The sequence below is a fragment of the Nyctereutes procyonoides genome, unplaced genomic scaffold (assembly GCF_905146905.1).
Source record: "Nyctereutes procyonoides isolate TBG_1078 unplaced genomic scaffold, NYPRO_anot_genome, whole genome shotgun sequence".
Classification (NCBI taxonomy): Eukaryota; Metazoa; Chordata; class Mammalia; order Carnivora; family Canidae; genus Nyctereutes; species Nyctereutes procyonoides.
In genome coordinates this window covers 61483938-61511378 of record NW_026575052.1, presented here as the reverse complement: position 1 = coordinate 61511378, position 27441 = coordinate 61483938, and the positions used below count along the sequence as shown (strand labels likewise).

Here is a 27441-nt window from a genome sequence, read left to right as displayed (position 1 = left end):
CATGTTGCTGCTGTAAAGTACAACAACATACACAAATTGCTAGCATGAATTACTCATTGTTCACCCCCACTGAACTACAGACATTGCTTGAGAATTAGATCTTTGCTTTAGGGATTAAAAAAAAAACAAACAAAAAACTGGGCCATCAGATCTGGAAAGTGTGTTCTCCAGTGATGTGTCGATGTGTTGGAATTCAAAGGCATAGCCAATACAGTAAAACAGCATGGACTGCTGTCACTGGGAAGAAAGGAATGAAAATGGGGCCGGGGGGGGGGGGGGGGACCACACACAAGCAGTTGTTCCTGAACAGCTGGAACTGAAGCTCGATGTTGCCCACGTGGGCGGAGTGGCAGCTGAGAGGGGACCAGTCAGGGGAGTGGACGGAGAGGGAGGGTGGGAACGTGGATACAAGGAGTTAAAAAAGTATAAAAAGTTAATTATATCTAAAATACAGATTAGATAGAAATGTTCCAGAACTCATTAAATAAGCTCAAAAATACTGGAAAGTGGCAATTTGAACTACATTTATTTTTAAACAAGTGGGGGGAATAGTGAGTGTTCTGAATGTTGTGTGCAAAACTGATCCACGTCACCATCTCACCGGCACGGCTGAACAGGGCAAGGCAGGAACACTGGTTTCCAGCATCACGGGCGACACTACAAGTACGTTTGTGAATGAATACTGTAAACTTTAGTTTTAAGGCAGCTGGTACTAATGCTGCACACAGGCTTAGCTCGGGGCCCATTGCACAAATGGGACGGTGAGCACTGGGAAACAAGAAACTGAGGGAAGAAAAGGGGAATCGCGTTATTGGACAAAAAACAATGTGCCAAAATTCTTCTCCCTTTCACACACACAAGAAGAAATATTGGAACATTTAGAAAAACAAAGCACCCATCCCACCGACTTCAGCCTGTTCCTTGACAAAAATTTCAAAATACTGATAAATAATCGTGACGGCGAGCAGGATGCCAGTGCCGGAGCCGATGGCCCCCAGGAAGTCGGCCAACACGGACAGGGCGCCGATGCACAGGCCGCCGAACGCTGCCGCCGTGGGGATGTACCTGCAACACAGAGCCGTTGGTCGGTGGGGCGCGCGCACAGCCGCGGGGCGGACTGACCAGGCCGAGACGGGCCGCTGGTTTCCAGAAACCAGTAAACAGCCCGGAGAAGCCATACAGGATTTTTTTGTTGTTTTGTTTTTTTTGTTTGTTTGTTTGTTTTTTAAATAGCAGGAGGTTAGAATCCTCGACAGGAAAAGGAAAAAAAAATCCTCGACAGGTTGAAGATGAAAATATTTACTATTTTAAATAGGTCATCTGTAGCTCAGTCTTGTAGATGAAGAGTAAATTCCAAAATGCTTTCTAAGTATCAAATTTATATGTGATAAGATGTGGATGATCCTCTTCACAGTCTTGGCTGCATGTTAGAATCACCGGGAGCACTGCTAAAAATAATGGGATTGTATTTAAAATACTCCAAAAAAGAAGGGAAAAAAAGCCGGGGGGGAGATGATGGATGAACAGGAAGAGCAGAATGAGGCCAACTGCTGGAGCTGGGTACCTGGAGGTTCGTTCTACGACTCTGCTATCTATGTTCTAAATAAGTAAAGTTTCATAAAAATACAAGTGCCTTTTCAAGCAATGGTTCTGGAACAACAGGACATCCACATGCACAAAAAGATATCTGGACCCTTCTCACACTAAACAAAAAAACTGCTGCGAGCAGATCACAGACTTGAATGTAAGAGCCGAGACTCGTAATGGAAAACAAGAATGAATCTTTATGACTTCGGGTGAGGCAATGGTTTCTTAGATAAACAAAGCAGCACAAAGCAACCAAGAGAAACTGAAATTCATCAAAATTAGTAACTTGTGCATCAAAAGAGACCAAGAAAGTAAAAAGACAACCCATAGAATGGCAACAAAATATAAATCATAAACCTGAGAAGGGGTCTATCCAAAATATTTGTTTTTTGAACCTTACAAAAGACAACACAATTAAAAATGAGCAAAAGATCTGAAAAGACTGGGGCTCAAACTCACGACCCTGAGATCAAGAGTTGCGCATTCTTCTCCAAAGAAGATTCACAAATAGCTAATAAAACACATGAAAAAGTACCCAATGTCATTACTCAGCAGGGAAAAGCAAATCAAAACCACAGTGAGCTCCCACTTTATACCCACATAGTGGCTGTAATGAGAAAGCAGGAACTGTGCAAGGACGCGCAGCAACGGCGAGCCACACTGCTCGTGGGACGCAGACCGGTGCAGCCACTCTGGAGGAGAGTCTGGTAGCTTCCTCAACACATTAAACCAGCATCACTGTACCACCCAACTACTCCTGCAGGACTGAAAACATATGTCCACACAAAACATGTACAAGTACGTCCTTAACAGCATCATTCCTGATAGAAACTGGAAACAACCAAAATCTCCACCAACTGATCAATGGATAAACAAATGTGCTGTCGTACATCCATTTAATGGAGTATTATTCGTAAGTAATGGATGAACCCTGAAAACTTTATGCTAAGTGAAAAAAGCTATTTATAAAAGATGACAAGTCCATTTATCTGAAATGTCCAGAAGAGGCAAATCTGTAGAGATCAAAAGTAAGAAGTAGGCTCAGGGATGGGAAGGTGCGATAGGAATGGGGAATAACCAAGAGTTACAAGGTTTCTCTCCGGGTGATGAAAATGTTTTTGGTTTGTTTTTTAAGGTTTTTTTTTTGTTGTTGTTATGGTTTTAATAATCTATAGACCCAACGTGGGGCTCAAACTCACAACGCCAAGATCAAGAGTTGCACATTCTTTTGACTGAGCCAAACAGATGCTCCAGTGACAAAGATGTTTTTAAAATTACATTGTAATGATTACACATTCTGAATATACTAAAGAACACTAAACCATATACTTCAAATGAGTGAGTTACATGGCATGAATTATAACACAGTAGAGCTGTTATCAAAAAACAGACTAATGGAAGGATTGACCCAAGACCAAATAAATCACAAGTTGTAGAGGTGGAGTATCAGTACTTTTTGAAAGCTCCCAGGTGATTTTATGTGCAGCCAGACAACGAGGATCTCCACTCAAGAATATTTTAATACTGGGCTGAGCAGTGAAGGGAACACAACTTCAATTTTAAAAATCATTTAGATGTCAATTTTGATGGAGAACAATTTTAGAGAACAATTCAGTATTTTGTTAAATTTTGGTTCTTCTGTGTGAAGCAGAAGAAAAATGCTTCATGTTCAAATAGGATAACATTTGACAATAAATTAAAGGTTGAAAAACCAAATACATTTGTACTATACACATACACACACATACACAGATTAGATCTCATGACCTTACCTATTAAGCTCATGAACCATGGAGGTATCTCTGTGGCCCCTCATTACCATTTGCTGTTCTTTAAGCTGCTTAGCTACCTGTCAAGAGAAAAAGCAACTTTTAAAATCAAACTATAAATATTTCACTTTACTACCTACCAGGTTCTGTGTGAAGTACTTCCCACACACTACTAAATAAAATACGAGAGCCCTGAGGTAGGCACTGTCCTATCCTCTCCATTACACCTGAGGCTCAAGGCTGCACACCACCTAGTACCCACACATTAAACAAGTGTTTCTCAATCTTTTTTTTTTAATCTATCACCTCCCTAAACAGATATTAAATACTAAGGAGTAAGAGTTTGTTGGGTAGGGTTCAGCCTTGGAGGGTGGTTTTACAAACCATTGTAAAACTCTTAAGAATTTTTCCACCTTCCAGAAACCAGTTTTTAACCCTCTAGGGATCATTATTAAGAATGTATGACTTAGGGCAGCCCGGGTGGCTCAGTGGTTTAGCGCCGCCTTCAGCCCAGGGCCTGATCCTGGAGACCCAGGATGGAGTTCCATGTCCAGCTCCCTGCAGGGAGCCTGCTTCTCCCTCTGCCTGTGTCTCTGCCTCTCTCTCTCTCTCTCTCTCTCTCTCTCATGAATGAATAAATAAAATCTTCAAAAAAAAAAAAAAGTATGACTTAAAAGTTTAAATTACAAAAGTAAGAGTGTTTCAATTACCATTTTGAAATTAAAAACATTTATTTTCAAATATAACAAATACTTACATCTTTAGCAGAGGAACCAGACACCTCTATCCATGTCTTAGAAAAGAATGCACATGATCCCAACATGAAGATGATATAAACAACCACATGGACAGGATCCTCAAATATGGCGCCCATGGACTCAGGAGGAGAAAGATAGTAACAAAGGCCTCCCACAGGGTAAGAACGAGCAGGTCCTCCCCCACTAACATCCTACAGAACAAGAATAAAAAGGATAGATGGTGAACCCAAGTGGTCAAGATACATTTTTATGACTTTTCAAACTCCTCAAAAATTACAAATCTTTAAGCTCAAAGCACCTACAGCTAACGATTCCATGTAACTTAGAAAGACTGACTTTTGTGTCTAATGTCTTCACTCCTCCAAAATTGTATAGTGAGCATGTATTATATAAAGGACACTGTGAATGTATTAACAAAAGAGTGATTTTTTAAAAGCCAACATTACAACACACCTACAAAAAAATCTTCCCTCTCTTCTTAAAGACAGGAATGTAATTACATTTACAGTCAATCTCTGATTACATTTAGAATCTGAAACTGCACTGTACAAGAGTACAAAACATATTCTTTAACTTCAAAAAATTCTATGAAGAATACAATCAACTGAAATACTGACAGATGACTAACAACTCACTGCCTAAACTTTATAGGTTTATATAAGAAGTAATTTTTTAATATTTAAAATAGGATTTTTATCCAGATAAACATTCAAGAATTTTTACAGTAACAGAACTAGGAACAGTGTAAGTTTTGGGGTGGGAGGGATAGAACAGCAGTTTCTGGCTGCAATCATTAAAGTGTCTGGTTCCTGAATATACATTTCAGTATCATTTATTTACTGTGCCCCCAGAATCACTAATCCCCAATCAAGAGCATTATTTATAGATAATTCAATTTCCAGTAATTCTCATTAAAAAGGAACTTAGTTAAGATCACAACACAACCTACATAAGACCACAAAACACATTTATTGCTATGAAATTATTACAGTAATAATTACTGATGGATTATTAGCTCACGAGGGGAGGGACCACATCTTCCCTCATCACAGGTAGTCATGTTTCCGTTACATGATTGGATAAAGAGTACTATGGATAAAGGAAATCCTATTTCCTTCAACTAACACTCAAGAGTTACTGTCTTATCCTCTTAAAAAAAAAAAAAAAAAAGACCTTTAGTAGAAGAAAGTTAGGTCATGTAACTTACAATGAAACAGGTAGCATATTAAGATAAATGCATAGAATAAACACTGTACTTCAGAAATAAGGACTATAAAAAATAGCTGGTGAAATTCAAGTTGTACAATTATGTACTCTATAAAAGAATAAAGGATCATAGTCTCTTTTAATTCTATGGTTTTAAGGAGGAAAAATAGCTCCTGGGTCATATGACAGAACTTAAACCAGGTAAAATTCAATCCGACAAGAACTCACACTTCAGTAACAACGTGGCTGGACTGCTCTGGAAGAAGCTATGATGACAGGATCTATAAAGGGAAGTCAGAAAGTGCTGGATTCTATTTCTAGTAACTCTCTTCTCTCTCCAGTCTAGTAATCACATGCCTATCTCTAGCCCAGTTAATCACAACTAGTTTATTGCCACTCGAGCCATGCAAAATGGGGGCAAAGCAGGAGATCTCAGCACCCCACATATAATCAGCAAAGAGCTTCTTTAAAAAAAATATTCTAGACAACAGCTGAATAAGATACCAAAACAGGGAACCACTTTCATGAGAACCACTGTGATTTTAACCTTAAGGTCCTCAAATGAGATGTGAAAATGCTCTCAACAGTAAATTAATACAAAGTACCTGGCCCACCTTAGTTTTACAACATTTATCAATCTTTCTAAATGAATGATAAACTCTGCTACAAGTAAGTGAATCTGAAAATGTTACAGCAACGGCTTCCATTATGGCTCATCTCTTTCAGTTAAAAATACAACCACGAAATGCAAATTACAGTAAATTTGAATGCTTAGAATAAATAACAAAATACTCACAGCCCACTGTCCTAGTAAATTTACTAAAAAGTTGCCACTAAATCGAACAGACAGCATCTGGGAAATAACATACAGGTTTGACACTAAGGCCGACTGTAGAATAATGGGAATGTTCGAGGTATAGAAGAGCTTGATGGGATAGCTACTGTACTGTCCTCGATACCGGGCCGACTTGATGGGCAAGTCAACACGAAATCCCTAGAAAATGAAAATGAAGAGGAAGTAAGAGTAACTGCACATCTCAAGTAATGAACACAGGTGACAAGCAGAACAATACAGGGGGAGTGGGAGAAGCAACACTGGCATTTCTCCTTCCACACAGAACTCCTGTTCTGTGTCATCACCACTAATATCTCGCACCTTAGAGTCTAAGGAATAGAATCATTTGCTTGACTAGATTCCGTAACACTGGTTAAATACGGACATTTCAAATGGAATTCTTTTCTTTGAAAGCAAAATAAAAATCCATATCCCTCTGACTTCAGTGAAGCAAGTATACGTACCTGAAAATATATAACGACGGCAAACACAAAAACCGTAGCAATGAGGTTCATGAGATTGGGTAAGTTCTGACGATAGAAGGCCTCCCTTAAAGCTCGGACCTTATCTGTCCTGGTGGCCAGTAAATGAAAGAGCGCTATGACTGCACCCTCAAACTCGGTACCTGATAAATCAAGAGAGAAATTAACTGTAAACTCTTTACCCAAAATTGTCTCAAAGCTCAAACAAATACCCTTGAAACTCCAATACATGGCAGAAAATCGGAGTCAAAATCACTCATCAATGTTTACTTTACAATACAACCATGTGCGGAGCTTCTAAAAATATTTACATCATGGAAGCAAATGAATCTTTTTTTGCACAAATCTCAAGTTTTCTCAAGACACTATTCTTGATGAAAACAGCCAAAGTAGAATAAACCTAAGCAAGTATTTAGGTTGTAATGATTTGCCTCCCTTTTACTGTAGGGAAGGGAAAGGAGTATTTTTAGGGAGGGGGGTAAAGCAGCAGCAAAGCAGAATAAAGATGTCAGAATCAAAAGATACACGTTACTCTATCGAGCTTGTTTTTAAGAAAACTAATAAACCATCATTGCTCTTTTCTTAAGGCCGGGGTCATTCTAGACATTAACCGTTATGAATCTTGGATGGCATTTGAGACAAATGGAGATGGGGAAGGGGAAAGACAGATGAAGTATTTCAAAATTTAGTTGCTGTTACCAAGCCAAGTAGAATAGCAGCAAAAGTATTCATGCTCCCTCATGGTACAGTAAATAATAGTGTTTTCATTTGAAAAATCTTAATCCACTACCTTTTTATTCCCCTGGGAATGTGGAACTCGGACAAATCAATGACTTCTGCGGCAATGGCTTAAGCAAGTGATATTTTAAAAAGCTGCTTGCAACCACTGAAATCTTCAACAAGCAGAGGCTAAAATGTAGCTGTTATTCTTTGTGAAGTAATATTTCATACTCCACAAATCTCTGCTGCTGAACTCTTGAGCAATCCGCAGCGGTTGGCCCCTGGGACAGCAAGCAGGATGCCTACAGGCCTGTCCTGCTCTGTGATGGGTTACTTTCCAGCACACATCCAGCAAAACTCGTGCAGTTGCAGTCACTGTGCAATGTACCTCTGCCAGTGTTAATAGTAGTGGGACTAAAGGCCTTCCAGACAATGGTTTCACAGATGTTGGTGGCAATAAAGAGGGAAATACCAGACCCCAAGCCGTAACCCTTCTGTAGCAGCTCATCTAACAGCAGCACAATCAAACCAGCAACAAACAACTGTGGGGAAAGAAATGCAAGTAAGCTGAAGCAAGAATAAACTCAAGGAAGGGGACGATGAACACCATTGACTACTTTCAAAAAGCATGGGCATTTTTCATATTAAAACCTGATTGTTGCAATAGCACCGTTATGACTCTCAGCACCTCTTTAACCCCACCTTAGTGAGAAGTCACTTCTGGAGATCAGGGGGGTGGAAACATTGTTACATTAGGAAGCAGACATTTCAACCTTTACAGCATGATGATAAACCACCTGGATAGTTTCCCTTACAATGTTTAAACAAGACTGATTGAAAAAGGCACACTGAAAACAAAAATGTTCAAACTTGTTGAATTTAGGACAGCAAGAAACTGAAAATGTTCCAAGTAGTTCCAAATAAGTGAAAGACTAAATGAAGTATGGTATAATAACAAGACACAATTATATGCTACCACTGAAGGAAAAGTATGTGAAATTTATTTTTAAGATATTATACGTAATATTTTACATATTACATATACAGTTACCATTGAACAACACAGGTTTGACCTACCCAGACTTTTTGTTTATAGATACACTGCAGTACTATCAGTGTATTTTCTCTTCCTTACAATTTTCTTAACATCTTTTCTCTAGCTTATGACAGTGTATAAACACAGTATATAATATACAAAATATTTATTTATAATATTTATTTACATTATTGGAAGGCTTCAGGTAAATAGACTTAGTTACGTTTTAAGGGAGTCAAAAGTTACATGCAGTTTTCAACTGTGGGGGGAGGGGTCAGCACCCCAATCCTTGTGCTGTTCAAGGGTCAACTGTAATATATAGAGAGAATAAGCCAAAAAGAGCACAAATTAATATGAGTAGAGATTATAATGTAAGAAATGCCCTCCGTACATAAAGTGACAAAGACTGAATGTAAATTTGAAGACAAAGGATTTGCCAGGTCCTTAACCTTACCCTTTTTTACAAAATGAAAGCATACTGACTTTAATTTATGTGAAATTGAAAATTCTTAATTTTCTTCTTGGAGAAGACATTTCTATAAAAGCATGCATCAATTAAAAAGAACTCCTGGCCTTGCAAGTCGTGACCTCTAGTCACTTCAGTAACCTAATCAAGAGGGAAAGAAAAGATGCTTCTATGCCTTCAACCTCACATCTGTCCCCATTTTAAGAACCCCATCCTACCAAAGTGAGGAAATGCCACTTCCATTCTTCCCAGCTCTGAAGACTCCCACCCCACTGCTTACTCAGTTTACCCAACATCCCCATTACAAAAGAGAGCAAACAAACTACAGTACACCATTTCAAGCATGCTTACCTTCCACGGTGTTTTTTTTTTTTTTCCTTAACTGTCATTTCAGTAGTTGTACAGAGCCTAAATTGTCTATTTACAGTCTTAATTTGATTTTCAAAGGATTGGAAAAAGAGTACAATTCTTCAAACTTCTAAGAGTGCTCATGAATCCTTTACTGTTTGAAAACCAAGTTTAACACTTTGACAAGATAAAACAGAAGTTAGGACTTACTACTGAGATTTTATATTGATCACAATTATGTAAAAAGTAAATAAATACTCCCAATCAGAAACCAACCCTGTGCATGGAATAGGAGCTGTCCATAAATTATTAGCCCACCAAAAAGTATGATCAGGGGCTTCTGATTAAATGACCTGTCTAGAGTCATAAAGTCACTCTGAAACACCTGTGATTCTCTAAACCTCCTGTTCAGACCAATGACCATCAGACCACAGAGTGATTCATGTATGTCTGGTGGAAATCAAACTCATTTTTTTTTCTAACTAGACAAAGAAATTACAAATAAGCCAAAATGAGAAATGGTCTCTATAATCAAAAGAATAAGATAAAAGGTACTAAAAAGCATGTGAACTACACCTCTAAGGTTGGGGCAGGGGGGGTGAGAAACCAGGAAGTCACAGCATCTCGTTGACTACAACAGTGATGGAAACTGAATGCTAACTGGATGCTCTTGTGGAATATACCGTACATATAAATCTCTAAATTAGGCATAAAAATTACTCTTTACATTTCAACTCTGCTTTGCATTCGCAGTTTGACAAAACAATACTTACCTTTTCTATATGCCAAGCACATATTTTCTACTCTGGGATTTTAATCAAGACCCACCATTTAAGATTTCAAATCTTACTAGTTGAAAGACATGATCACGTGAATGAAACAAGAATAATTAATGTGAGAAATACCTTACCTAACAGCATGCAAACAGTTTTCAAAATCTATGTTTCTAGGCGAAACACACTGATCCAATCATCTCTCTTCAGTGTATCCACACATTTTCAATGTTAGCAATGCCTTAAAAGACATGCTACCCACCTATGATCAAACACATTTCTCTATACATTAACACTGAAAAAATTAACCACAAGTATTCATCTAACAGAATTTATATGTTAAAAAAAAAAGTATACACCCACTTATTTCATTTCTGAATACAACTATTTTTAGACTTCTTATCCTGGGGGAAAAAAATTAAAATACCTTAACTCCATTTTATCTCCAATTCAAATTTGTAATGACTCCACAGAAGTCAATGCTTTAACCCAGAACTGATCAGATGAGGTTCTTTAAGAATCCAAAAATATCCTTACTAAAATACTAGAAAAATCATACTAGAGCATAATGTTCTAAGAGTTAGGTACCGATCCTGAGTGTCTTCAAGATCAGGGTTATTCTGAACTACAGGTTGCATAAAGCAAAGGCTATAAAGAAACAAAATAAGACAATCGATATGTCAGTGTCTCAACAATGCCAGAAGCACATGGAGACATCCTAAGCACAGAAAGATCCAAGTCAGTTTTCAGAGGATTTTCTCTCCCGAGCCACTGCAACACTTCTTCCTCTAACTCTCAAAGATTATAAATTTGCCAATCAGGTTTTTTAAAAGGAGAAATAACGACGTTACTCTAAAGATTTCTACCTTATACCCAAATTGGGACCTCACTAGGGCTCAGAAACCTACCATGAAAATTCTCACGTGGTCAAAAGAAAATATTTCCATCTAGTTAGAAGAGCTCTCCCTGTTGTTAATGACACCAATAAATACTTGAACAACCTAATTCTCCTTGGTCTGAATAATAACTCTGTTCACGATTTGATTTGCTGCCTATGTGGTTTCTCATTTAAAAAGAAGGGTCAATCATACCAAGTCTGAAATGGTCCTATCTCTCTATGTATGTATTAGTAAGTTGGTATTTTAGTTTTACTTAAAAATATTTTTTTCTGAAATTAATGCTGTGACCATTAAAAAAAAAAAAAAACCTTCCTAAAAGAATCCTAATTCCACAGAGGGAGCAAGAATAGGCATTTCCAAAATAACCAGGACTATTTTATATATATATGTGTATATATATGTGCATATATGTGTGTGTGTATATGTGTGTGTGTGTGTGTGTGTGTGTGTGTGTGTGTATATATCTCCATTCTTGGGTAACTTCTCTAAATGATTTTTATGGAATGTACATTAGAAAAGTATCTTCTGGGATCCCTGGGTGGCGCAGCAGTTTAGCGCCTGCCTTTGGCCCAGGGGCGATCCTGGAGACCCGGGATCGAATCCCACGTCGGGCTCCCGGTGCATGGAGCCTGCTTCTCCCTCTGCCTATGTCTCTGCCATTCTCTCTCTCTCTCTCTCTCTCTCTCTCTCTCTCATAAATAAATAAAAATTAAAAAAAAAAAGAAAAGTATCTTCTAAACTTGACACACTTTGAGATACTTAGTAAAGGGTAACTATGTTGGCCTTTAAAAGTTCAATTCCAAAGGGTCTATTTTAAAAATCCATGGAATATATATGTATATAGGTTCATGTATTTTACTAGGTGTGAGATATTATTTGTGATGCCATTATTTTGTGTACCACTAAAAAAAAAATACTGTCAATTAAACTATGACAATAGCTTTTCACAAAGTTATTTTGTTTTCTACTTACAAGAAAAGTTATTTTAGACTGAAACACAGATTTTATCATCTAGGCTGTTCTGTGCCTTTGTGTACACAGAGTGACTGTTCCATAACAAGTCATAGACTTCTGCAGACATTTTAAATAGCAGCTAATCTCAAAAACATTGTACATCAACAATTCCCATAAACAATTGATGCAACAAACATCCGAATAGCTCTAACCAGCTGACACACATATGCAGACGAAGACTACTATCATGATTGCTGCCTGGCTGACAGCAACTGTAGAGCACTACCAGCTATAAGAAAACACATCCGGGGGCCATCTGGGTGGTTCAGTCCCTTATGGGCCATCTGGATGGTCAGTCCCTTATGATCTCAGGGTCCTGGGATCAAGCCCCGAGGCAGGCTCCTGCTCAGTAGGGAATCTGCTTCTCCCTCTCCTCTTGCCCCTCCCCCTGCTCCTGCTTTCTCTCACCCGCAAATAAAAAATCTTAAAAAAAGAAAAAAATCCTGATTTTAGATACATCAAAAAGTAAAAAAATGTGCATCTCAGAACCAATGAAGTACAGCTAATCTATAATTCTTTATACCATGCAGCTATGAAGCTATTATAAATTTTAACTTTCATATCAACATAATTTATACCTGTCACTTCAACAATCAAAATCTTATAATTAAATAATGCAAAAGTAAGAAAATTAATATATCACCTAAAGAATTGTTAGAAAAAAGGGATCAAACTGTTTTATCTGCAGATGAAAAATTGGATTTCTTACCTGAATAATGATAAGGAGACAGATGCCAGCACCCATTTCAGCAGGATCCCCATACATGCCCGTCATGACATACACAATGGCTTGCCCAATGGTAATGATCATACCAAATACTGACAAAAATTGGGGGAAAAGGAGTACATACTTACAACCAAAGACAAAAAGACTAGAAAAATATCTTTGCCACAAAATTCTCAAATTTGGAAAAGACTCTTTAATTGTATTAATAGCTCACGTTTCTGGGCTCCATTGAATAGAGCTCTATCTTTGGGTGTATCTCCAACTTCAATGATTTTGGCTCCTGCTAACAACTGCATAATCAAACCAGATGTTACAATTGGGGAGATACCCAATTCCATTAAAGTTCCTGTAAAGGAGAAGGAAAAAGTAAATAATCTTTACTATACCCAGTGCAGATTAGTTAACAAGTGTTGCAATCCTTAACAATGTCTACTGAAACACATTCTCAAATGTTTAAAGGCAGATTTTCATTCTTTAAACATTATTAATTAACACATTTATTTCCTTTATTAACACAACTTTGCAACAATTCATTGAATCAAAATTACTATCCCCAAAAAAGGTAAATTTCTGTAAACTCTAAACTTAAAATGTTAAGGAAATCCAAAATTTTTGCACAAATCATGATTTTTTAAAACTTACATTGGATTTTATTTTAATGCAAAATAAGAAATTACATACCAAGCCTGAAAATTAAATATCAAGTTAATAAAAAATGACATTTAAAAATATTTGTGACTCTTCTAATTTAAAATCTAAAATGACACAGAGTCATCCAAATCAATATAGAACATTTAGTGGCATATAAAATGTTCATGACATAGCAAAATAAAAAATTTGGAATACAGTATTACAGTTTGATGCCAGTTAGTTTAATACTAAATGGAAAAACAGTTTCCTGATATTTTAGTGTGGCTGTCAAAATATGGTTATTTTTACCCATTGAGATTATGGATAATTTTTTTTTTTTAAAGAGCTTTTCTTTTTTTTTTTTAATTTTTTTTTATTTATTTATGATAGCCACAGAGAGAGAGAGAGAGAGGCAGAGGGAGAAGCAGGCTCCATGCACCGGGAGCCCGATATGGGATTCGATCCCGGGTCTCCAGGATCGCGCCCTGGGCCAAAGGCAGGCGCCAAACCGCTGCGCCACCCAGGGATCCCTGAGATTATGGATAATTTCTATTTTCTTCTTTTTGCTTTTCAAGTTTTTCTTTAGAGAAAACACATGGTACTTATAGAGAAAAATAAAACCAAACACGCCAAGTGTGCAAGGCAACGTGTATAACAAAGTAATTCTATATAATCAAGAATGTTCCCACTGGTCATTCTGTCATAACACAACCTTAAGTCCCAGCTTTTATAAATGTTGAAAAGGTGCCCTTAATATGAGAAAAGATTCCATCCTAGGATGATTCATGTCTTCTCAAATATTTCTTCAACAGTAAAAGGTAACAACCAGTAGAAAGAAATAAAGGCCCAATGTATAGAAAATTTAACCATAAGAGACAATATGACAAAAATACTAGGAGTGAGCATGCCTATCATCTTGGAAAAGAAAAAGCCTTCCTAAGCATGACAATAACCTAGAACCCACAATGAAAAAGGTAGATGCTAGGGTTAGCTACAACTATGAGAATTCCATGTGGCAAAATACTACACAAGTTTTTTTTTTTTAAGGTGGCTTTAATAAAAGTTAAAAGAAAAACACTTGAACACAAATGACAGAGTTCATATCTCCAATTTGGGAAGAGTTCTTACAACTCAATTTAAAATGAACAAATCAATAGAAAAAAATTTTAAAAAGGAAAATGAGCTGGGATCCCAGGGTGGCTCAGCGGTTTAGCGCCTGCCTTCCACCCAGGGCGTGATCCTGCAGTCCTGGGATCGAGTCCCATGTCAGGCTCCCTGCATGGAGCCTGCTTCTCCCTCTGCCTGTGTCTCTGCCCCTCTCTTGCTCTGTGTCTCATGAATAAATAAAATCTTTAAAAGAAAAAAAAAAGGAAAAATAGCTAACACAGTATGGCTGCTCCCAATGACACTCGGGAAATACTGACCGTACAGGAGGGGACCTTAAACTCTAACCAAACCTGGTGTAAATTCTGTAATTTGAAATTTTGAGCTAAGAACCAAAGAACCCAGGAATTTTGGGAGCTAAATCCCAAAGAAAAGGAAATCCCTGCTGCTGATCTAAAGCTGGCCTGGATCTCTCTCCTAGCCCAGGTTTAGCTGTCCTATCTCCTCTATAGATTCCAAAACATAACAGGTATACTTCTTTCTTTCTTCTTTTTTTTTTCAAGATTTTATTTATTCATTCATGAGAGACACACAGAGAGAGAGAGAGAGAGAGAGAGAGAGAGAGAGAGAGGCAGAGACACAGGCAGAGGGAGAAGCAGGCTCCATGCAGGAAGCCCGACATGGGACTCGATCCTGGGACTCCAGGATCACCACCTGGGCTGAAGGCGGTGCTAAACCGCTGAGCCAACTGGGCTGCCCAACAGGTATCTTTCTAATAAATTCCATTTTTGTGTTTAAACTAGTCAGTAATTTTCTCTTATTTAAAACAAGTCCACTCAGAAAAAATTCAAATATCCAATAAAGGCATAAAATGATGTTCAAGCTCGCCCATATATAAAGAACTATAAAATAAATAAGATACCAATTTTTACCTGTTCAACTTTCAAAGACTAAAGGACTAATAATATCCACTATTGGAAGAAAAATGTCATTCTCATATACAGCTGCTGAGTGTACAAAATAATAATCTTTTAAAAGATAATTTAGCATTATCTATCAAAAATTTAGGTGAATGTTATATTGCAAAGTGAAGCTTCTAGAAATTAATTCTATTAAAAAATTATAGTAGATAGTATTACAGTGACAGCATTCAGGGTAGCACTGGTTATGATACAAAATTGGGGAAAAAACTAAATGTGTGACATAAGAGGACCCTAGTGGCCCGGAATCACACTTGAAGTACACTCCTTGCTTTGTCTTCTTTTTTTTTTTTCCTTGCTTTGTCTTTAAGCCCTTTATGATCTGGCTCTTGGACTCATATGTAACATCATGTCCTACCTCATTACTCCTTTCCTTATTTCCTTCTAACCATACTGACCCCTCATCAGTCCCTGAACACATTAAACATCTTGGGGCCTTGGCACAGGCTATTCCCTAGAATGTTCCTCCCTCAGATCATCACATGGCCTTCTTTCTCATGTCCTACAGGTTTCTGCTCCAATGTCCCTCCCCTCGCCCTAAATGTACTTTGTGTAGAGGCTATTTCCTCAAATAGAGTAACATAAACTCCAGGCAACAGGGACACGGTCTTGATCACTGTTCTAATCTCAGCACTTAGCACAACGCTTGCCCCACAGTAAGAACTCAAAAACTACGTGAATGATTAAATAATGCATGGCATATCCATATAATGGAACATGTATGGCTGTTAAATGAAATAACTCATCCAAAAAATTAAGTAAACATACTAAGTAGTAGAATAGTCACATAGTTTATCTCATTTTTTTAGTTTAAAAACAAAAAACAAAAAACACACAGTTGACCCTGGAACAACGTAGAGGTTAGAAATTTAGAAACACTGACCTCCTATGCAATAAAAAATCCATGTATAAAAAAAAAAAATCCATGTATAACTTTGGACTCCCCTAAACCAAAAACTTTACTAATAGCGTACTGTTGACTGGAATCCTTACCGATGACATAGACGATTACCACAGGTTGTATGTTATGTAAGTTTTATATACTATATTCTTGTAATTAAGTAAGCTAGAAAAGAAAATGTTATGAAAAATGTCCTAAGGAAAATACATTTATAGCACTACACTGTTTTTTTTTTTTTTTAAAGTCCACATATAAGTGGACCCACACAGTTCAACCCAGGTTGTTCAAGGGTCAACTAAATATAAATTTACTTTTATTTTATTTTTTTATTATTTTTTTTCTAAATATAAATTTATATACAAGAATGTATATGCAGAGAAAAGGTCTGGATATTCACCAAACTATTATCTTCTTCCCAGGAGTTACCCCTGAGATGCAACACTTGTATTTTCAGGTTTATATAAAACTGTATACAAATTTTGGTGCATTTTTTAATGATTAATCAGTATTTTTAAAATTACCAACAAAACCCCCCATGATCCAGGCCCTCCTATCTCTTTAGCCCCTGCCTCACGCACAAATGCTTTTAGCTCAGGCCGCCCTCTGCCTTCAGTCCACAACCTGAACTCCAATGCAAATGCTATTCTGGTACTGTCCCCTCAGACACTGCAGATTGGGGTCTTTCAGTCCCACAGGAAACCCAAGGACAGACTTCAAAGGGTCCATGACTCTCCAAAGGTATTGTGCAAAATCTGTGTATCTGAATTTTTTCTTGGGAGAGTACAAATAAATTTAATAGAGTCTCAAAGAAAATATGACCCATAAAGGGATGGAGGATCAAAGCTCCAGACGGCGCTATCACTCCGTTTTCTGTTGTACATCTATACTCTGTACATATTTCTATTATTACAATACATACAGAGTTTTGTAAGTATTTACATGTTGGTCTCTTCTCCTAGGCAACGAGTTTCTTTTACCATATGCTCCCCACCCCTGTAGACATCAAAATAGTTATTTCTACATTTTCACATCTATTTGATGTCAGTACTAATGCCTAGTATGGAGGCAAAAAAAAAAAAAAAAGTACATACCTCTGTTGGATGCAAGAATAACTCTCATCCAGTAGAAAGGATCTGCAGAATCTGATGACATGATTCCAAATAGTGGTATCTATAATATTACATAAAACAGTTTATTAAAATGCATTATCTAAATTAAGTTGAATTAACTTAATTCAAACTTCAATTACTTAATATTTTCAATACTGTAAAAAAAAAAAAGAGAGCACTACTTCTCGTGTTCTGTAACCCTAAAAGGAAAGTTTTTGAACAAAAATTAAAATATTAGAAATCACTATAGCAATCTACTAGTAAACACACCTACCAGGATGATTTGTTGCACAATAGCATGAATACACTTAACACTACTGAAACTTATGCTTAAAAATAGCTAAGATGGTAGATTTCATTTTTTTTTTAGAATTAAAAAAATACCCCTATCAGTAAGTAATAGGATATATCTACCCAGTCATAGGAAAAATTTTGCTAAGCTAAGGGCTACCAATGACAGCCACACTCCAAATATAAGTCTGAAGGATAGATAGATAGATAGATAGATAGATAGATAGATAGATGAATATTACGCAGCCACTGAAAATTATAAAGAATCTTGTAACAGCATAAAGAAGTGCTTATGTTTAACACTAAGTATGATACTGTGGTTCTCAACCTGGGGCAATTCCACCCCTCAGCAGCCACCTGGCAATACCCGAAGACATTTTTGGTTGTTACAACTTGGGAGATGCTACTGGCATCTGGTGGGTAGAGGTCAGGGATGCTGCTACAATGCCCCCACAACAAAGAATTAAATTAACCGGCCTAAAATTCAGGGCTGCTGTTGAGAAACCCTGGTATAAAAAGAAAGGTACAGAATTGTATAAATCTAGGTTAAATACTGTAAAAATGTGTAAAAGATAAACCTAAGTGTAAATATTTAAAATACTGTGGAGTAATTATCTGTAGGTGGTAGGATTATGGCTAATTTTTTCTTTATTCTTCTCAGCATTTATCAAATTTTCTAGGAGTACAAATTACTATATCAGAAAAAAAAAAAAGAAACTCTTAACTTCAGAATGCTTCCTATTATATGACCAATGTCCAGGACACACAGCACCTGGCCATACCCCTCCCCTCACCATGCAGGGATCAGACACAAAGAAAAATACATTTCCGGTTTCAAAAACTTTCTTTATACAAAGCTGATTTTTTTTAAGTTCCAAAAGATGCTGCCAACAATTCTGAACAATCCATCTGGTCAACCTCACCCTCTCTCGACATCTGGATTTATTAGCTGGGTAGCAAAACTGGTGAGGCAGGATGCATGGGTATTTTATGTGTACCCTAACGCTGCTAACACTCTTCAGCTAATGTGAGAGACAAGGAGAAAGGAGGTCATGTATGAAAACTAATTAACACTACAGGACAGTCCACATCACAATATTCCCTAACTGGGAGAGAGGTCAATCAGTCAAATTACTTTACTTAATTGCAGCTGATAGAGATAGCCATTACCTCCATAATTAAGTGATGTGTGGAACAACGAACAAGAAAAAGTCAGCCAACCACCCTAAGTAACGGCATTCCTTCCTCTCCTGTAGTCAACAGGATTATTAAACTCAGTGTCTGGTTTTATTCTTCTCAGTAATATCCACAGCTACAGGTTACGTACAACAGTAGTTGGGCACAACTTCCCAATGCATAAGAAACCACACTTTTTAAAACACATAAAATAGCAGACACTAACAAGAATGAAAAAAGCTAAGGAAAAACAGGGCACCACGGTGGCTCAGTCGACTGAACATCCGACTCAATCTCAGCTCAGGTCCTGAGATCTACTCAGCGTCGTGAGTTCAAGCCCAGCATTGGCTTCCAGGCTGCGTATGGAGACTATTTAAAAAAATAAAAAATAAAATTTAATTTTAAAAAGCTAAGGAAAACAATGAGAAAACAACCAAAGAAGAAAAAGGATCATGAACTTGAAGCGCTGGTGGTCACGGAGGCCAGAAAACTGCAGACAACTGAGGAGCAGAGAGCCCAGCACTGAGCTGCTCCCACCATCACCACAGGAAGGCAGCCGAATGCTGACAATTCCCACGACCTGAAGGAGAGCAGGCTGTACAGATACCCTTATCTTTCAGCCTCCTCTGATTGGGTAGAAATGGCAGCTGGGAAGAAACGGATGGGTGACAGAGGGCCAGGGTGCGGTGGGGATAAGGGAGGGATCTGAGGTCAGGAGTGGAATGGAGCCCTCCTCAGTCACCTGGTGAGAACCACCCAGGGAACATTTACTGCACTTGTCACAGCTTATCTCACCTCCCACCATTCCCTGGGGCTAAAGAAAACTGGGTGAGACAGGAGACCCCCAAACCCTTTACCTGCAGTGGGGAGGGGAAAATAAACCTGCCTGAGATTCAGTGGAAAGAAATCACCAGCACTGGGGAGAACTGCCTAAGCAGAAGAAAGACATAAATAAAACCCAGCTTGGCAACTATGCAATTATACTGCAGGGGAAAAAATAACCAAAGTAACAAAAATGCATACATTAATTTATTGCATGAAACAGTCATGAGAAATACCACTTTTTGAGCAACACAGTTCCTATGGTTCTAGGGTTCTGACAGCCAAGCTTAAAATATTTACTACCCAGCCCTTTACAGAACAATGTTCACTCATCCTTGGATTAGAAGATTCAATATTGTCAAGAAGCTAATTTTCTCTAAATTCATCCATAAATTCAAAGCAATATAAATCATAATCCCGGTAAGCCTTCTCAGAGAAACTGACAAGCTGATTCTAATATCTATACAGAAATATGAAGAACATAGAATAACCAAAAACCATTTCAAAAAGGAAAAACAAAGTCGGAGGACTTTTACGACCTGATTACAGAACTTAATACAAACCTATGGTAATCAAACGGTGTAACCATAACCATGGAATATACATCAATGGAACAGAACAGAGTACAAAAATATATCCACGCTTACACGGTTAATTGATTTTCAACAAAGATCCCAAGGTAATTCAATGGAGAAAGGAGAGCCTTCTCAACAACTGGCTAACCATATAGAAAGAAATGAACCCAGGCTTACTTACTCCATATACAAAAATTAACCTGGAATAGATCACAGACCAAAACATACAAGCTGAGACTAAATATTTAGGACAGAGAAAAAATCTTCACAACTTTAAAATAATCAAAAATTTCTTAGGTAGGAAACAAAAACCATGAACCATCAAAGAAAAGACACATTGAACTTCTTCAAAATGAAAAGAATTTTGCTCTTCACAAGACATTAAGGAAATGAAAAGGCAAGCCACAGACTAGGAAAACATATTCACAGTATATGTATCTGACAAAGGATCTGTATTCAGAAAATATTTTAAAATACGTATAATTCAGGGTGCCTGGGTGGCTCAGTTGGTTAGGCATCTGCCTTCAGCTCAGATCATGATCCCAGGGGCCTGGGATGGAGGCCCCAAGTTAAGCCCCCTGCTCAGCGGGGAGTCTGCTTCTCCCTCTCCCTCTGTCCCTCCCCCCTGCTCATGAGTGCTCTCTCTCTCAAATAAATAAATAAAAACCTTTTTTAAAAAGCTTATGATTCAATGTAACAATATGATTTTTTTAATGGGCAAAAGATTTGAAAAAACTTCACAGAAAATAAACAAATGCCCTATAAGTACATGAAAACGTTGTTGAATATCATTTACCAGGGAATGCATATTAAAATGTCAATGTCATTTATCAAGGTGATGCAAATTAAAACCACACCCATTAGAATGACTAATATTAAAATGCTCAGTAATACAAAGGGCAGGCCAGGATGGGGAGTAACGGGAACTCCAATACATGACTGGTGAAAATATAAAATGGACAACCACTTAGAAAGAAGTTTGACATCTTCTAAAGCTGAACCTGTAATTATCATATACCCCAGCAATTCTACACCTAGGTATTCACCAATGAGAAATTGAAACAAATATTCACAGAAAATCTTGCCCAAGAACTTTTGCAGCAACTTTATCAAAACCAAAATTTGCAAACAACTCAAACATCCAACAAGTGAATAAATGAACAAATTGTGTAGAGTCATCCAATAGAACACTCCTCAGAAATAGAAAGGGATGAATTACTGCTCTACCAAACACATGGATGAATCTCAAAATGCTGATGATGAAGCCAGAATAATACTGTATGATTCCACTTAGATGAAATTCTAAAAAAAACAAATCAAATTATAGGAACAGAAAGCAGATCAGTGCTTGCCTGACACTGGGGGTGAGGTGGGGACTAAGACATTACACAGAACTTTCTGGAGTGACAGATGTTCTGTATCCACTGAGGTAGTAGGTATGTGGGTGTATACATTTGTCAAAACCCTTCAAAATGTACACTTAAAAAATAAGTGTATTTTACGATACATAAATTATACCTTTATAAAGCTGGAGTTTTTTTATGGAGGGGAGGGGAATTTCTAAGATGTTAAAAGTAGGTGGTAAAAATATGCATGATTATTCTTTTTTCTCACTACTTTTCTGTACTTAAAAAAAAAATTCTCTCTCCCTGACCACCCAAAACTATTTTAAACCAAGTACAGTAGTAATATATCTTAATGACCAAATCATCTCACTCTTCAAAAAAAAGTATTTGGCTTTTCCCAGACTATGGACTTAATCTGCTCTACTGCTTCCTAATATTTTTTTTTATACTTCCTTACATGTATTTCAATAGCTTTTTAAAATCCTCAAAAAACTTGCATCCAAATCATCTAGTTTAATCCTCACAACAATCCTGTAACAAGGATATGTCACATTTTATCCTCATTTTGTGAACTTAATCTCGCAAATGTTAATAAAAAGCATCACTGAATTTTATCTATTTATAAATACAGTATATCACTGGAATTCCAGAATGTGACTTTTTGGGATTTTAAAATTAACACATGCTATTTACAACATGATTAAAGGCCTACGAAACAGAAAATATATTTGCAATGTCTAGGTCAAAGGTTTAACATTTTTCCATATAAAAAATCTATCTGAAATCAATACCAAAAGTATCTCAAGAGAAAAGTGGCTAAAGATCATTAATCGCACACTAAGAGAAAAAAAGAAAAAAATGTTCAAACCCACTAATAAAAAAAAAATTCACAGTAGGACAAGATAATCATTTTTACTATCAACTCAGATTAAAAATAACAATGCTCAAAATAATTCAGGATATTATTTTAACTAAAATAAATTTCTTGGGCACGAGGGTGGCCCGGTCGGTTAAGCATCTGCCTCTGGCTCAGGTCTTGATCCCACCCTAGGATTGAGCCCTGTATCGGGCTCCCCGCTCAGGAGGGAGCCTGCTTCTCCCTCATGCTCTGGGCCCTTCCCCTCCTCTACCCCCACACCCCCAACTGAGCTCATTTTCTCTCAGGGGCACTCTCTCTCTCTCAAATGAATAAATAAAATCTAAATAAATAAATAGATAAAATTTCTCAAATTGTAACCAATCAAAACCCTCACATAACAGTATAAACATTGAATTAATATTTTGGTTACATACCTGACAACATACTAAGAAAATGAAGAGAGTTATGGCAGTCCATAGTACCTTTTCTCTAAACTGGATCTGTACAACAAAATAAAGATGATCAATCAAAACCAAGAAATAACAAATACAAAGCAAAATTCCACATTAAAGCATAACTAACATTCTGCTTCACAACATGCTTCTATTATTTACCACTAAGATATTCTCACCTCATTAGTAACAGCTAAAGCAAACAGCTCAACTTTTCAAACATAACCTTCTTTACTTTTCCAAGTATTAAGTAAATTAAACAGAGGCAGGCCTCATCACACTATACTATGTTGACTGAAACCAAAAAGGATGAAAAAGCAAAACACGGATCCAATATGCACGCATTTCAGTTAACATAACATTGTGCAGAGCTGGGACTGCCCATAATAGTATTATATGAATATTTCATGAGATATGGAAAGTGAGAGCTTCTTGGGATGCCTAACATGTAACTGGAACAACTATTTTTGGAACCTAAAAGCAATAAAAAGAAAGAAAGAAAAGAAAAGAAAAGAAAAGAAAAGAAAAGAAAAGAAAAGAAAAGAAAAGAAAAGAAAAGAAAAGAAAAGAGAAAAGAAAAGAAAAAGAAAGAAAAGAAAAGAAAAGAAAAGAAAAGAAAAGAAAAGAAAGAAAAGAAAGAAAAGAAAAGAAAAGAAAAGAAAAGAAAAGAAAAGAAAAGAAAGGAAAAGAAAAGAAAGGAAAGAAAAAGGAAGAAAGACACTTCTAGATAAAACAATAAGTTTAACAAAAGTTTTACTTATCTCTTCCTATACACACCTATTCCTGTTAGTTTTGTGAGATATCAAAAGCACAAAAGAGGACTGTCTAGGAACTGGCCAGTTTGGGATTAACAATATTCCTGAATTTAAATACCTGAGCTCCAAAAGTGCACAATGACAGAAGAATAATTTGATTCAGTCACATTTTTTTATGAATGCATTGTGATTTTTCTTTGTATTGAATGATCAAGAAATGGGAGGTATATACTTGCACAATTGTAATTCATTTCTGTCAAACAGTTGCACTTCTCAAAAGTGACCTGGCTCTGGGGGTCACCGCACTGAGTCATTCATAGTGCGGTGGGTCACCAGAGACAGGGCAATATTGTCTCTTATGTAACACACACGCCAAAGAGACGCTTGGTTTGGAAATGTCCCAACTTAAAGAACAGGCATTCTTAAAACCAGAAGATAATCTATCTAAACTGGTCTATACTAGTTTTACTTACTTTGTGCCTCTTGCAAGGAGGAGCAGGTAATATTTCTCCAAATAAACCAGAAAAGAGTTGGGGACAATAAATCAATCTTACTAGGTCAGTAGAATAAATCACTTAGCTACCCTCTATATTACCAAAATGTTATACTTACTTTCCTTTCAGGTTTCTGAATTTCTGGTAGAACTGCACAGAAAGGTTTGATAACTTCTAAAAATTTGACTGTTAAAAATAAATAAATAAAAGAATTTCTCTGTTACAAAGTCTTTAAAAAGAGATGTACCTTTTTATAGAAACAAATATAAATGTTCTCTAACTTTTAATGGTAATTCATCCCGTTCCTACCTCCAAAAGTAATCCTAGTGCTCTCCATTTCAAATATTGTATCAGGGAAAAAAGGTAATTTAAAGGACAAAAGAATCCAAAAGGTTTAAGGGTTTAGTCAGTAGAAGCAAATACAAATATCCTTTTACCATGATTTTGCTTCCCCATGCGTGTGTCCAGCCCTTTTATATATACAGAAAAGGAATAATTCAATGAGCATCACTACATTGGGGGAAAAAAAGCAAATGCAAGCTACTACATTACCCACATGACAACGCACCCTAGAAGAAAATAAAACATATCCAGAGAATACAGGAGGAAAGTACAACAGGAAATGGGCTGAAACTGCAGAACTGGCTTAATTTAGGCCGAAAGATAGCTGAAATGCCTGAGAAAGATCACAGAATCATCTTCCACATAGATAGCTTTTTTTTTTTTTTTTTTAACTGTACAATCTCTACTTCATTTCACTTAAGTCAACATTTCACTGCTTGGTTGCTCTCCCACATGATGATCTCAAAGTACTTGTGTATGTACAATATCCAGCCCAGCAGAACGTGACCATTACATTTCATGAGAAAGTACTGCTTTCCCAGATTAACTCATTCGACATAAAAGTAAGACAAACCAAGGTTCTTTAAGGATAGACACTATCTTCTGGCATAGCTTACGTCAACTCCTGCCAAAGAACTGGAGAATGAAGATGATATTCCCTCTGCCTTTGCCAGCGTCTGTAACGTGCAGACACACAAGAAGGCACAACCAGCTGTGAGTTACCTTCCCCTACAGACCCTGGATCCTGTATACTAACATCACGAAATGGATTTAAAATTGACCTGAGTAAAAAATAAATAAATAAAATAAAATAAAATAGACCTGAGTAATTAATTACACTTGCACAGTTAGCCAAAAGCGGACTATATAATCTCATGAAACTTCTCAAAATGGTAAGTCACTGATGTTTGACAGAAGAATTGAGAAATTCCCACGGGCAGAGATATTCATCGTCCAAGTACCATTTTGGACTATTTGGAAAGCAACCCTGAATCACGGAAGTATTCTTCTCTGATACAAAACAAGTTGTCAATCACACATCAAGGAAACTTCCTGGACTCCTCGTCCCCTTTTGCATCCCACCTCAATCCAGACCACCCTCCCGGATTCCGTGGCGTTTTGCGATCATCCGTGTTGGGAGAGTTCACGTGCAAGCCGTGCTTCTCGTCGGCCGCTTGTCTGTTCTTGTGCTGCAGAATTTCACCGATTATACTGCAAATTCAAGGTCAGGGGTCCCCCCCCCCCGCCACTTCCTTTCTAAACGTCCACTAGTTGGCCAGTGGGTGCACCGCTCAGGTTTGCACCGCTCAGGTTCTGCAGGTGAGGTCGTGCAAAATCCTACCTACTTCTGGAGGTAGGAATGTGGATGAACGCAAACCCATTCATCCAACGAACAGCTCCTCGGCTAGGCTAGTGCACAGGTGAACGCCTGTGGCTGCGGTGTGGGGAGCCGGCCCCCCAGGACGCCCGGGATCCAAGGCCTCGTCCCCGAGGCTCAGACAACCTTACACACGGTGGGTTTTCAGCCAACGCTACAGAAGAACTGAAATGAACATTTCAGGGAAAACGCTACGCTGCCCATCGCACTTCTTTCCTCCCCTAAATGATGCCGCGCATCACTTTAAAAAAAAAAAAATCAAACAAGTCAGAGCGCTTAGGGCACCACCTCCACGGACGCGCCGAGGAAGGGCGACGTGGGAACGAAAACACGAGCTTCCCAAGCTCCTGGGAAAGCGCGAAGCGGTCCCGCAGGGTTCGTCGGGGCCTCGCCCCCCGCCCCACCGCCGCGGCCTTCCGTCCCGAGCCGCGCTCCTCGCCGCCCAGCGAAGCGGCCCCGGCCTCCGGGACCCCCGGCCTCCCGGCCCCGTCCCCGCCGCCGCCCCGGGCCAGGCCGCAGCGCCCGAGGAGCCTCGGCGGGGGACCCGGCGGCCGCCCGCCCGCCCCACCGCCCGCAGCCCCGCGGGACCGCGCCGCCGCTACTCACTGCCCATGGCGGCGGCCCGGAGGGGCTCGGCGGCCTCGGCGCGGCCTTCGCTCCCGTCCCGCGGCTCGGGTCTCGCCGCCCGCTCCCGACGCGCTCCGGGCCGGCCCCGCGCAGGCCCCGCCCCGGGCCACGTGACCGCGCGCCCGCCCCCGGCCCCGCCCCCCGCCGACGCGGGCCCCGGCCGTTGGCCCCCCCGCGCGGCGGACGTCGGCGCGTTGCCATGGCTACCGCCGCCGCTCCCGCGGGCGCGCTCCAGCCCTCGTGCTCCAGCCCGTGTGCTCCACCCCGCCGCTCGGGGCCCGTGCTCCCGCCTGTGTGCTCCACCCCGCCGCGGCTCGGGTCCGTGCTCCCGCCCCTGTGCTCCACCCCGCCGCGGCTCGGGTCCGTGCTCCCGCCCCTGTGCTCCACCCCGCCGCGGCTCAGGGCCCGTGCTCCCGCCTGTGTGCTCCACCCCGCCGCGGCTCGGGTCCGTGCTCCAGCCCCTGTGCTCCACCCCGCCGCTCCGGGGCCGTGCTCCCGCCCCTGTGCACCACCCCGCCGCTCGGGGTCGTGCTCCCGCCCCTGTGCTCCACCCCGCCGCGGCTCAGGGCCCGTGCTCCCGCCTGTGTGCTCCACCCCGCCGCGGCTCGGGTCCGTGCTCCAGCCCCTGTGCTCCACCCCGCCGCGGCTCGGGTCCGTGCTCCAGCCCGTGTGCTCCACCCCGCCGCTCCGGGGCCGTGCTCCCGCCCCTGTGCTCCACCCCGCCGCTCGGGGCTCGTGCTCCCGCCCGTGTGCTCCACCCCGCCGCGGCTCGGGGCCCGTGCTCCCGCCTGTGTGCTCCACCCCGCCGCGGCTCGGGTCCGTGCTCCAGCCCCTGTGCTCCACCCCGCCGCCGCTCGGGGCCCGTGCTCCCGCCCCTGTGCTTCACCCCGCCGCGGCTTGGGGCCCGTGCTCCCGCCCCTGTGCTCCACCCCGCCGCGGCTCGGGTCCGTGCTCCAGCCCCTGTGCTCCACCCCGCCGCT

The 27441-nt window shown here is 39.5% G+C and overlaps 1 protein-coding gene across 1 annotated transcript; it reads right to left on the bottom strand.

Moving 5' to 3' along the window:
* Nucleotides 1–2: 2 nt before the first annotated feature.
* On the bottom strand, nucleotides 3–26534 carry SEC61A2 (SEC61 translocon subunit alpha 2). Its single transcript, XM_055331170.1, has 12 exons — nucleotides 26441–26534; nucleotides 24233–24300; nucleotides 22848–22913; nucleotides 17327–17405; nucleotides 12835–12966; nucleotides 12603–12712; nucleotides 7746–7899; nucleotides 6620–6780; nucleotides 6117–6314; nucleotides 4114–4305; nucleotides 3360–3436; nucleotides 3–1065 (listed from the first exon to the last, which is right to left on the bottom strand). The coding sequence occupies exons 1-12, from the start codon at nucleotides 26445–26447 to the stop codon at nucleotides 879–881; spliced, it is 1431 nt and encodes a 476-aa protein (XP_055187145.1). The 5' UTR covers nucleotides 26448–26534; the 3' UTR covers nucleotides 3–878.
* Nucleotides 26535–27441: the final 907 nt, after the last annotated feature.

Bases quoted from the DNA above. Each gene is read 5' to 3' on its own strand.
- SEC61A2 (XM_055331170.1), bottom strand. The intron at 22,914-24,232 runs GTAAGTATAACA...TTTGTTGTACAG, and splicing joins TTCAGAAACCTGAAAGGAAA to ATCCAGTTTAGAGAAAAGGT. The intron at 7,900-12,602 runs GTAAGAAATCCA...CTTTCCCCACAG, and splicing joins GTCTCCTTATCATTATTCAG to TTGTTTGTTGCTGGTTTGAT.